A 12,453-nucleotide genomic window follows, 5' to 3' on the forward strand; every position below is an offset into this window, starting at 1 on the left:
CAGCCTCGCGGGCCCCGGGGACCTCCCTTTCTCCCGGTGCAGGCCCCGCTAGGCTTCCTTGTGCTCCAGCGGCAGCGGGAGGCGGCCTGAGCCCCAGATACTCTGCGGCCCCGGCCCTACACCGCCCCGGCACCCCACAGACCCCGGAGGCGCTTCCAGGGTGCGGAGCTCGGGCTGGTGCAGCCCCTGCCGGCCGCGGGAGGCGGGGCTTCCAGGACGCCCCGCCCCTTGCCCGCCCCGCCCGGCGCGCGCGCCCCGCCCACGTCACCTCCTGCGCCTGCGCGCCCGGCCCGCTCCAGCCGCCTCGCATCCTCGGCCCGCGCCCAGAGCCCCGCGCCCAGCCAGCCCCGGCCCCGCTCGGCGCCACAGGCAGCCCGACTGCGCTCGAGGCGGGACGGCGCGGCCATGAGGCTGCGGGGATGCGGCCCCCGGGCCGCCCCCGCCTCCAGCGCAGGGGCCGGCGACGCTCGGCTGCTGGCGCCCCCGGGGCGGAACCCCTTCGTGCACGAGCTGCGCCTCAGCGCCCTGCAGAAGGCCCAGGTGGGTGCCCCGGGCGCGCGGCCCCCGGAGCCGGCGCAGACGCCAGGGATGCGGGGCCGGGAGGCGCGGCGGGGAGGGGGCCGGGGAGGGGCCTCGGGCGCGGCGCGGCCCTCAGAGCGGCGGCGCCTCCTTCCACGCAGCCGCCCCTCAGCCCGCGTCCCCGGCGCCCGCACCCGATGCCTCGGACCCCGCGCCGGCTTCCCGCCGCCCGCCCGCACGTCCTGGCCCCTCCGCGCCTTCCTCGGGCTCCCCGCGTCCTGCCCCTCCCCCGGGACCCCGCACCCGGAACCGGGCCCACCCCCTTTCTCTGCCTCCCAGGACCCCGACCCCGGCCCCCGCGGGAGCCTGGACCCGCTTTGCCGGTCCCCGCGCTCGTCCATGGTCCGGGCCCCACCCGCCCTGGCAGGCCCTGCGCGCTCCCCGGAGACTCCGGAGCGGCTTCCCCTGGACGCGGCCCGCTGGCGGGAGGGGACCGCGGCGCTGGGTGAGCCTCGTGTGCGGGCCTGGGCTGGCGCGCAGCCGGCGTGGGGCCCCTGGAAGGTTCCCTGTAGGCACACGGGGCCCCTGCTCTCTGACTGCACGTCGCATTCTGGGGTGCGCGCTTCGTTCCTGTTGCAAGGGATGCTTTGTCGGGTCTGGCCTGTGACCGGGATCAACTTTACGCAACCTGGGCTGCCACGTGGGAGGGAGCGGTTTGCTGAGATCCTGCAGTGGGACAGTGAGGGAGACCCGGCGGCGCCGCGGGGAGGGGGCCTCTTGCTGCGGGAAACCACCGGGGACCTGCTGCCAGCTGGACTTGCGGTGGCCTGAGATCGCTCTCAAGAGGGCCTTTTGACCCCAGAACAATTCTTGGAGGCAGCCACTGCTTCGGCTGCCTGTGGGGCTGTCCCGTTTCTAGGGAGCACACTTCCAATTGTGAGAATACGATTTCCGGGAAGACGGAGATTTTTGAATGCGTAAAGTATCATAAAGAACACTAAAGTGAAAAGTTCTTGAGGCTTTGAGGTTGTCACTTCCCCAGGACGCCTGCTTTTGCTCAAAGCCCTTTGATGGGGCTGGTTCTCATGGTGTGGAAGGGGACGGTGAGCAGGAGGGCCCGATGGCGCCGCCCTCCCGCGGACACACAGGGTGAGGTCGTCCCCAGCCTGGCTCCCAGGCCCTGGTCCCCACCACCGTGTGTATCCGGAGCCGGACTCTAGGGCTGGGGTTGGGGTGGTGCCGGCCCCTCTGCCCGCTAGCCCCTGTGCCCACTGCTCTGCCTGGGCCTCTGCCTGCTGCATGCCGACCCCGGCCGTGCGCTGTGCTTCTCCAAGTAGGGCTTGGGATATGGTGGTTCATCCTGTGCCCCTCATCGTTCCTCCTCACCCCACCCAGCCACCAGGCTCTTTCCCTGAGTCACTCTAAGCCCAGCAGGCTTTCTTCCTCCTGCGCTCTGCTCCTCAGAAGCCCCCTGGGTGCGCCGTGAATTTCCAACCCCTACTGTGGTTTCCAGGGCTTTCACAGCCTCACTGCAGCCCCAGCTCTGTCTTGGCCGCCTCAGGAGGCCTCTCCCTGCCTTTCCTGGTCCCTCCTGGCTCCCTGGGAGAAGCATCAAGCCCCTCCTCCCTGGAGGTCCCCGGAGGCCACTTCCGCATCCCTGTCATAGTTGCGGCCCCGGGTCAGTGAGAACACAGGGGCGAGCTGTGTTTTGTCTAAAAGTATGCGCCCACTGCCCTGGCGAGAAGCTGAGCACAGACTCTTCATGGTTTGGGAACAGATGTCAGGGCAGAGCCAGAAGTGCCCAACCCCTGGGCCTCCTTTCCTCCCGAAGTCCTCAGAGTAGCGAGCTGCTCCCAGTGGCTCTTAGGCAGGGCGTCACCGAGAGACTCCTGGTCTGGAGATGGGAGACTGAAGCTTCAAGTAGCTTTTCTCCCTTGGGCTGAAGCCAGGCAGAGATCCTGGCTTTAGGTGTCTCGGCCTCTCGGAGGGTGAGTTGCCTTGTATGTGCCTTGTTGCCACTTCAGAGGCCCCATCTGAGTAGTTGGGTGTATTTGAACATCCAGTTGCTTCTGCTGGATGTTGCAGCGTGTGGCTCAAGGCTATAGTTTGTAAATGTTCTCAAAGTTCTTTGCAGAAACGTTCTGGTTTTCAGCAGTCATTGCTTTGCAAAGCTTTTACTTTTACGTAAGACATTCTTGTAAAGTTTCCACAGAGTGAAATAGCCTATCTTTCTTTCCCAAATAAAGAAACCAGTCCAGTAGTGGCTGACACACTTGAACCATCAGAAACCCAGCTAAGTTCCCAGTTGAGATAGACCGGTGAGTACCTGCATTTACCTGTGAGCATTTGCCCCCTGGGAGGGGCTGCTGCGTCTTCGGATTAATGCCATGTGGGGACTCCTCCTCCTCTGGCCAGCCCATCTGTCATTTAACTACAGATTTAGCCAGGAGCTTAAGTACCTCTTTGGACAGAAAACAGCACATTAAGATCTGAAAAGAGGTATCAAAGCCATCAGGGTCTGTAACACATGCAATGTAATCCCCTGGCTAGAGCAAGGATGTTGAGTTTAGAACGGTGGTTAGTACGGCGTAGGGTCTAGGTGGATTCAGCTAAAGTTCTTCCTAGTCACATATTAATGTGTTGTTTTGAAGTCATGAAGTGGTTTTCTGTCACCCAGGGTTTTCACGGAACTCTCCTTGGAATCTGTGGCTGTGAGCATTTCCCGCCCTGGATCTGATGCATTTGCCCCATTTCCAAAGTGTGTGCAGCTCAGAACCAGAGTCGGCAAGAACTGACTTCCTGGAAAGCCTAACGCAGCTTGGAGCTGAGTCCTTGGACGGGTGTCGCGAGCTCAGAGCGGAGGAGGCTGCTCGATGCCCGCTTGCCCGCACTGGCTAATCCACAGAGAGGATTAGAGTGAGGGTTGAGTTCAGGGACAGATTCTGCCCCTCCCTGCCTGGTTGCCCTGCGTGGAATTTACCCAAAAGTGGGCCATCTTTTTCTCCACATTTTTATACAAATGCCTGAGTTGTGATTTGTTTTTAAAAACTCAGGAGCAGGACTCTGCCCTCTCAGCCTCACTCCTAAGTCCCGTGTGGCCACTGTGGAGCAGGAAATCCTGTGCCCTGCTACCTCGCCGGGCTCCTCATGCAGATGGCCATGTTTGCAGAGTGTTCCTGACCCTCGGTGCCCCCCAGACACACATGCGCAGGGATGGGGGATTCTCAAGCTTCTCTGAGCTGCTCCGGCTGCCCACTGGATCCCTGGGTGCTGCCTGCCTGGATTCAGTAAGATGGCTCTTGGCTCAGCCCCAGTGCTGTGCAGCGGGTGTGGAGGGGTGGGGTGGCCCAAGGAGATAACCCTGTAAGAGCACAGGGCAGTCACAGCCCATGGAGGAGACGCAGGAGAGTGCCTGTTCCTTGGGGAGGGTGGAGAAGGCCAGCCTCAGAGGCCTCGGAGACAGCACCAGGCCCTCGGCCCCCAGCCACCTTCTGATGATCTGGGTGTGGTGGCGCCAGCTGTTTTGGCCCAGTAGAGGCCCAGGGGTCATTTTCCCATGTCCTCGCCCCTGGTCACTGTCATCCTCTGTCCCAGGAAGAACAGGTAAGGACACAGAGGCCCAGGTGCTATGCCGTCTCCCAGGAGGGAGGGTAGCATGGGTTGGCTTAGCGTGGATGCCTGTCCTGACCTCACAAGGATCCCTGATCTTAGGGAACTGGCTTTATTTATTCTCTAAGTCACCGAGAGCGCTCCGGGAATCCTTTCTAATTTTCTGAAAGGATGCTCTCATGAAACCTATTTGTGGTTACCTTTGAAAAGAGGGAAGGGGGATTCAAAATTGGGAAAGATTTTACTTTTCAGTTTTTATAGCCTTCTGTCCTAAAACTTGGATTTCTAACACGAGTATGTATATGAGAGTATATGTTATACACGCGTACACACACATACACATAATGGCATACGTACACATATACATGCAAGTATACACATACATCTCAACATACCTGCATATGCAATCGCACAAACATAGTTTTGTTTTACAGCTGACAGCAAAGCACCATCAGTTCCACGCAGAAATCTGTGATTGTGGCGTAAAGCTCGTCTTAAACGGACACTGTCTTTGCACTCCTGTTTCACTGTGAGAAAGATCCCGTTGTCTTTATATTGTCAGCGCTCATCTGTGCCGACTTTTAAACTCTGCAGCTTCTGGTCTGTTTCAGGCCTCGAGTCTGGCGTGAGCCGTGGGAGCTGCTTTCTTTCCCTACAAGTGTGCCCTGCTCTGCGCTCTTCCTACAGACACAGCTTCCTTCTTCCCACATCAGCCCAAGTGAGGTGGCACCTTCCCATTCCCAGGCAGTGCTGACACCCAGGACTGCATCCCCTCGTCCCCTGTGTGGGGAGGCACTGCCAGGGGTGGGGGCTCCTGCCTGGGGACAGCAGCCTTTTCTACACCTCGAATTGACTCTTGAATTTCAAACGTCCCCTCTGTTCCTATGTGAATGGTGATCTTTAGAAAATGTCAAGCTGTGGTCACTACCTGCTTCCATTTCATTTGAATCGTTTCTTCCTGAGAGTGGTACTCTCTGCAGTTGAATGATCTATTTCTCATATAGAAGTGTTAGGATTTGGTGTCTACGAAAGTGGCCACTCAGAAGCCCTGCTGCAGGTGCCGGGTGCAGGACTTGACCACCACACTTGCTGGGTGTTTGGCCGATGGCCTGTGCCTTTTGTGCCCACATGGGCAGAGCGCCCTCAAGTGCTATGAGGGCCCAGGCAGCAGTGGAGAACACAGCTGTTGTCTGAGAAGGCATCCTGGGCTGTACTGTTTGGCTGTGCCTGGTTGGGAGTGTCCAAGCCAGACTTCCCCGAGGTCACCCATCTTGCTAAGCCATGTCCCTGTCCCTGACGCAGAGACTGCAGGCAGAGCCCTCCTGCCCTTCATCTTCCCGTTTCTAGGGCCCTCGTCCCCACGTGGCCCATGACTAAAGTGCCACGGTTCCCAGAATGTCCTGGGGCCGTGACCGCTCCCTCCCTGTCCTGTGGGCCTTCTGTGGGTGCCGGGGCTTGCTCGCCATTCCCGGTTCCTGTTTCTAGCATCTCTAGTGTAAACCTTTGATCTAGCTGTGGATCGCTCTGAAAATGAGCCCAGGCAAAAAAGTACGATGCTAGGCTTGTGTCTGGAAATAACATGATTTTCCAATGTGATCGACGTTTGTCCTTCTGAAGCCCAAGTCCGTGTGCGACCCCAGGTGATACTTTGTGCTCTGTTAACACAACGCGTCCCTGGCTTCTCAGCCATGTTCCAGCAGCGGGAGCTTAGGTGTGTTGAGGGTGAGGTGCTGTTCTTGAACTTACACACAGTCAGCCCTTGGCTGTCCTCAGTGTGGTCTCTGCTGTGCTGTGATTGGTGGCCCTCCGACCTCGTCCCCTGTGTGGGGAGGCATTGCCCGGGTGGGGGCTGGTACCTAGAGACAGCAGCCTTTTCCAAACCTTGATTTGAGTCTTAAACGTCACACTTCTTCTTAGAGCCAGAGAGGAGTGACTGATTTCCTCTTAAAAGTTATTTGCCACATACAAGCTTAAACAAAAGAAAGAAAACAATCTCTCTCCCAGTTCTAAATGTTTCAAAACTCTTGGGGTAGAACCAAGGCTGGGCCAAGATGCTAGAGGGCAAGTGTTCTGGAGCCGGGGGGCCTGGTGTTCAAGCACAGACTCGACCTCGGCGCCCCTGGGACAGTGGGGATGCCGCCAGCCAGGCTGGGCAGGCAAGGATCAGGGATGGAATGCCTGGGCTCTTTGTAGTGGAGTCTGTTTGCTGCAGCCTCCTAGGCTACCCCTGGAGGGCTTAGATCCACCTTTCTGCAGCAGTGAGTCACTGCCCCTATCAGGGAAGGGTCATGCTCACCTCTGCGCCATGTGAATCATCACTGTGACATTGTCGTGGGTCCTGTGCGTCCATCCAGCTCAGCACGTCCCAGCGATCTGGGTCATTTCTGCCTCCCCAACAACCGCCCCCCGGGCAGTGGCCTCCACCCCTCAGCAGCCCTCCCCCTCCATCCAGAGCTGCACATCAGGCTGGTCACTTCTGTCCCTCCTTGTGCTTTCAGGAGTGGACATACTTGCCAGGGCCCACAGCCCCTGCCCAGCACCGGGGGTCAGCCTTGCCCCAGAGATGTTACTGGTGGGCCAGGGGTCTCCCTGCAGCTGGGGGGAGCAGGATGTACTGGGTGGAGGGTCTCCCATAGCTGGGGCCAGGGCCAGGAAGTGCTTGGTGGGCTCCCTGGAGATGGTGGCACAGACCCACAATTGTGGGGACAGAGGTACTCCTGCAGCTTAGGGGAGTGGAGAGGAGCCAGGATGTTCTGGGGGGCTCCCTGTATCTGCTGGTAGTGTGGGGCAGGGTGTACAGGGCAGGCTGGGGACTCCTGCAGCTTTTGAGGGGCTGGGCCAGGATGTTCTAGTGGGGGAGGGGGTCCCTATATCTACAGGTAGTATGGGGCAGGGTGTACAGGGCAGACTGGGGGCTCCTGCAGCTTTTGAGGGGCTGGGCCAGGATATGCTGGGAGACTCCCCATATCTTTGGGCAGTTTGGAGTAGGATGGGCTGGGCAGGCTGGGCGCACTTGGAGCAGGAGCCCCTGATACAGGCTTTGCTGGGGGCAGGGCTGCCGCCGCAGGGGGCTTGGGAGGTGCTGTCCACCAGGGCCCCCTTGGCTTTCTGCAGATATTTTTTAAACAAATGCAAGCAGTTGGAAATGTCACAGATCCTGACTTTCAAGATTCTTTTTACTCAGACCGTGCAGAAGATCCGGGAGATAGGCACCTCAGGAGGGTCTGTCTCAGGGCCTGCGCTGAGTGGGAAGGGTGCTGCCTTGGGGAAGGGTCCCCTGAGGGGAGGCGCGGTTCCCCAGGTGTGGGTGAGGGTCCTGTTTCGGCTGGAGGTGGAAGGTGGGGTCCTGGCGGAGCGTGCAGGTGGGTCTTTTTGTTGGAATGGAGCCTGCTTCTCCTGAGCCCCCGTGCATGATGTGTCGCTGTCTGCAGTGCCTGCAGGGTTCCCAGCCCCTGAGGTCCTCAGCCACCAACAAAGCAAAATGCTGCTGCAACCCTGGGCCTGTTGGGGATGCACTCCCAGCTCCGGGATTGACGTGTGGAAAAGGTGCACCTTGGTCGGGGTGTGTGGGCTTTGGTTCACTTCACCACCTGTGGGCCCCATCGGAACTCTAGTCCCTCACTGCGGAGCAGACCCCCAGTGTCCTGGGATACAGCCTGGGGCTCAGGAATGGGCTGCTGAAGGGACAGTCTTAAGAAGCAGGCTGCCTGTCACTGCGAGTGCTTGGTGTTGGCGTGGCTCTTCTCTGTGAAGCTGTGAGGCCCATGCCCCTGCAGATGGCCCCAAGCTGCTGGGGCAGCAGGGCTGGCTTTTCGACTTTTTTGTTTTAGGCTGTCACTCACTGGGCAGATGAGGCCAGGGCCTCCCTGTGCCTGGCCTGTGCCGAGCCCCTCGTCCCCAGCATCTCCTATGCTTCTTCTCCCCTCAGCCTCAGGGACAAAGCACAGCCCTGCCCTCTCCAGCCTCTCCCCAGCAGCTGTGGTGTGGACCCTGCCCGTGCGCTGCCCATCTGGCCACGTTCTCATTGGAGCTTCTCCACTGCTTCTGGGGCTCCGGGGCTCCCAGCCTCGGAGCACGTGGGAGCTTGGTGCCTTGAAAGCTGCCTTCCGAGGAATGTAATCACCGGTGTCCTGCCCCACAGGTGACAGCCTGTGGAAATAGGTCAGGTGTAACCGAATCCCTGCAGCCTCCAGAGAGGAACCCGCAGCCGGTTTCTGCTTTTGGAGCTTAGCCTGCGCCCACAGTGGAGTGCTTACAGCCCAGGGACACACTTCTCAGCGCTTCTGCTGCCTTCCCTCCTGTTTCTTCTCATGAGCACCTGCCGTGAGCAAGGCCCTGCCGGGAGCTGAGCCCTTGGGGTGACCAGACAGCCATGGAAGGGCCTCCCGGCCTGCAGCCTGGATTGCTGTGGAATCTCATGTCTAGAGTATGGGGCTGCAGGATGGACATGGAGGACCTCACGTGGGGACCAGAGGGACAGAACTCTAGTTGGGAGTCCCAAAAACTTCAGGGAAGGGGGATTCGTGCAGAGCTTCACAGGTGAGAAGGCATGAGGACTGTTTGGGAGACTGCGTGGGCAGGACCTGGAGGCCACCTTGGGGAGCAGTGGGTCGGCCCCGGCACCTGCCTGCCATCTGTCATCTTGAAGCAGGGACTGGGGCGTTGGCTGTGGTGCCCACATAGTCACCCTGCCTGGGCTATCTCTCCATGGGGCCTCTGCACTGTCTCTTTCAGATTTCTCAGCTGAGCTCGCATCCCCACCCCATGGCCTTTCCCCACAGGCCCACACCTGGATGCCTGTGTGTGCCATCTGAGCCGGGGGTGCTGCAGTCTCCGTCGGTCTCGTTCTGCCTGCATCTGGACACTCTGTCCAGAGCACACATGGCAGGTGCTCAGAAAGTGTCTGCAGAATGAGTAAACGTGTTTTCCTTCACACACCTTTGTACTCAGTTACTTACAGCAGCTGTGTGTGGGCATCGTGCCCTGTGCTGGGTCGCAGGTGTGAGCCAGGGCTTCAGGGCGCCCACAGTCCAGACAGCAGGAGCCCTGATGGGAGGAAGATTCAGGCAAATGCATAGGCCGTACCTAGCTTGGGGTGCCCGAGGGAGCCAGCCCACAGGCCACAGCCTCATTCCCAAAGTGACAAGGTGTCCAGGAATCTGCCTTTGTAGCACATGAGGTGAAGAGTCTGAGATGTGGCCCTCCCTGGGCACTTCAGCAAGCTGTGTCTTCTCGGGTGACTGCAGGGTGCTTCCCCAGAGGTTGGGGTACAATTCTGCAAGAGGCACAGGCACTGGGTGCTGCAGGGATAGAGAGCAACAGGGAGGCTCTCCTGTGGGGATGCTCTTGGGCTGGGGCAGTGTGACCCCCCGAGTGTCTGTGGGATGATGATGCTGAGCTGCAGAGAGCAGTCTCTGCTCCAGAGACACCCGCACCCCTCCAGGCCACATGCCAGGGGCCCAAGCAGTGTCGGTGTCACCCCAGGGTGCTACCTGCATGATGCCATGGAGTCCTAGTGACTACACTGGTGCCAGCGGTCCCAGGCCTTCCCTGTATCCTGGACTCACAGGGCAGCTGCTTGGGTGTTGGTGGGGATTTCCCGGTCATAAGGTGGTATGTCGCAGGAATGCCCGAGAGCAGAGTGGCTTTGGTCCCGTGCAGAAGTGTGCAGCATCCCCGGAAGACGCCAGCGGATGGAAAATAGAGGGGTCTAGGAAAGTCACTGAGCTGTGTGGGGCTGTGGGGCAGATTTGCAAATTCAGAGGGAATTGCTGAACACACTTATCTAGCAGGCAACGGTGCTGAGGGTTCTGGTGAGGACTGCGGAGTAGCGATGACAGCAGCGTGAGATGGTGCGGCTGGTTGAGGGTTTGAAAGGAAAATAGTTCAGTTTTAGAAAAGCTATATTTAATTTTAGATGTGAGTGGGAGAGCAGAGAAGAAACAGCTTTATATATAGCCGTAAGCACGGGCTCTGGGGGAGCGTCTCCCGTCGGGAGGCACAGAGCCTCCTTGGAGTCACACGGGGTGGGGGCGAAAAGCTCCAGAGTGTGACGTTGCTGAAATCTCAGGTCAAGGAAACAATGGGTGTTCACCGGCCAGGGAGAAAATTACAAAGACACCCACTGCAGATTTGGCAAAAGCTTTATACACGTTCATGTAAACGAGCAAATTACACAACAGAAGTGGGAATACCCAGTAAAAATAAACCGTTCTCCTGATGAGACCGTCCCTGCAGACGTGGCCTGCACTCCCGGCAGCTCCTCCCACCTCCTGCAGGCCTCACCTGGGCCCTGGGCTCCGAAGGGAAGAGCCACGGCAATGCTTCACAATGCCAGTTTTTTGTGTTTCGCGTCTGCTTTCAGTATTGTAACTCAGAATTGATTGTGGGCATGATGGCCGATTCCGTATTTAAATGCAGCGTTTGATTTGGACCAGAAGGCATGAATAAAGGTGTTTTGGTGACTGGGGGAGACGGGAAAGGAGGGCGTTTCCTGCCGCTGCCTTGCTCAGTTGGTGTCTGTGGGTGCTGGACGGGAGTCAGAAGTCCCAAAGCTCCCGCCAGCTCTCATTTGCCGAGGGCATGCCTGCTCCCTCCGCTGGGATGCCTGAGAGAACTGCTGTGCTTTCAAAAGTCGTTCTTTCTCTAAAAGGAAAAAGCAAAATGAAATTAGATGCAACTTTTCTCTCCTGCCTGTGTCAAGAGCGGTCCTAGGACCTGAAGCCTTCCCAGGCGGCTCTGCTGAGTCTGTGAAGTCTGTGCGGAGCCTCTCACTGCTCAGGGTCCTTCGCTCGTCCTGTTTTGGGGGATTGTGTCTCATCTAAATCAGATGACAAATAGCTCGATTTCTGTTAATTCATAAGCAACAAGAGTGACCAAGATTGCTCCCTGAGTAGTGGGTCCAGCTCACCCCCTGCACCTTTAATCTGCTTCAGGAAGTCCGTGACCCTGTCCCCAGGGCCTCTCAGGGGAGTCTGGAGGTGACTGAGACCAGACCCCCGGGGTGGCCTTTGAGGACGGCACGAGCTGGCCCCAGAAGCTGCCGTTCCCTTTGCTCCCGGAGGAGCCCTGGCTTCCCCAGTGGGCCTGCACATCCAGCGCTCCAGCTGCCCTGCCAGATAGGGGCCCCTCTCCCTGTTAGGAGAGCCAGCCAGCCTTAGTGGCCCCAGAGGCAGAAGGCTAGGAGGCCACCTGAGGGAGTGGGTGCTGGGTCCATTTTGGAGGGGGCCCAACAGGAGTTGGTGGCAGAGAAAGTGGGCCATAGGAATGGTAGTACCCTGAGAAGGGAAGGCTGGAGCAGGGCTGGGTGGGGCTGGGTTTGGGACATCAGCTGGCAGGGTGGTAGGTCACCCGCCAGCCCTGCATACCTGCGGGGACTGAGTAGCATCTGAGGGTGTCAGTGTGGGGGTATTGGCCACCATCCAAGGGCTTGAGAGTGCAGTAGTCGAGGGGTCCCAAGCTTGTGGATCCCCTGACACCCACCCACCTCCCCCAGGGCAGCCCCTGCACGCCAGCCACCCTGCAGCCCTGGCTCGTGCGCTGACCTGCGACCACCCGGGAAGGCTGCCCTGTTGTCCCCTCTGGCCTCACTTCCCCACTCGTACAAGGCTCTCCACAGTGGGTGGCTGTTTTTGCTTTCTGGGGTTGCACCAGCCTCCTGGGGCACACGGCTGCATCCCCTGGCGGGACTCTGTCTGCCTTCTCCTCCGAGAGTGAGGCGACCTTTGGGTGACTTGCGGAAATGCGGCCTGGCCTTACCCGTCTCTGCATCTCGCTCAGCAAACTGGCGTGCCGTACGCACTCCATCCTGGGTGGGTTATCTGGGGCTGGCTGTTAGACAGCTGTATTGTTCCTTAAACCACTTCTTCGGGTCCCACTGGCCTTTCCTTCTATTTGGCAGTGTCCATGAGTAGCTCCCGCTGGCTGCCTCCCAGTGCTCTGGGTTTTTGGACTGGGACAGGCTAGGGCCTCTGGGTGTGTCCCCTCAGCATCCGAGGGTGGCCGAGGTGCCTCTGTGCCCTGGGCCGCAGTGTCCTCAGGACTTGTGGGAGCCCAAAGGTCAGGGCGCTGGATGCTGTGGGCCTCAGTGCTGCCGCCTGGAGGCCGGCTTGGCGGGTGCTGGGCCTGGGAGCCCCTCACTGTGTTGTGAGCTCTCAACCCAGGCCCCACCTAGTGCATGACCTCACTCCCTAGTCACACACCTCTGCTTGTTCCCCTGGGACCGTGAGCATCGAAAATGCTCGGGTTGCAATTGAACATTGACCTGGTGGCACAAGGCACCAGCCCTGTGCTGCTTCTGACCTCAAATCACCCGCCTTGGGATCT

The 12,453-nt window shown here is 59.2% G+C and overlaps 1 protein-coding gene and 1 long non-coding RNA gene across 3 annotated transcripts in view; both read left to right on the top strand.

The window, feature by feature from the left end:
• Nucleotides 1–281: 281 nt before the first annotated feature.
• LPCAT1 (lysophosphatidylcholine acyltransferase 1) overlaps nucleotides 282–12,453 on the top strand; it is a 66,220-nt gene continuing 54,048 nt past the window's right edge. The window contains exons 1-2 of one of the 2 annotated variants that reach the window (XM_078365946.1): nucleotides 282–540; nucleotides 2,766–2,837. Coding sequence is in view for 1 of the 2 variants with exons in the window: in XM_035291806.3 (XP_035147697.3) it covers nucleotides 406–540 (135 nt within the window). In the remaining variant the exon portion in view is untranslated. The remainder of the gene's footprint in view (nucleotides 541–2,765; nucleotides 2,838–12,453) is intronic. The other variant, XM_035291806.3, reaches the window with a different exon arrangement.
• LOC128931409 (uncharacterized) lies at nucleotides 8,578–9,061 on the top strand. Its single transcript, XR_008479775.2, has 2 exons — nucleotides 8,578–8,667; nucleotides 8,863–9,061. It is a non-coding gene; the product is annotated as an uncharacterized LOC128931409 (long non-coding RNA).

The sequence above is a fragment of the Callithrix jacchus genome, chromosome 2 (genome assembly GCF_049354715.1).
Source record: "Callithrix jacchus isolate 240 chromosome 2, calJac240_pri, whole genome shotgun sequence".
NCBI classification, from domain to species: domain Eukaryota; kingdom Metazoa; phylum Chordata; class Mammalia; order Primates; family Cebidae; genus Callithrix; species Callithrix jacchus.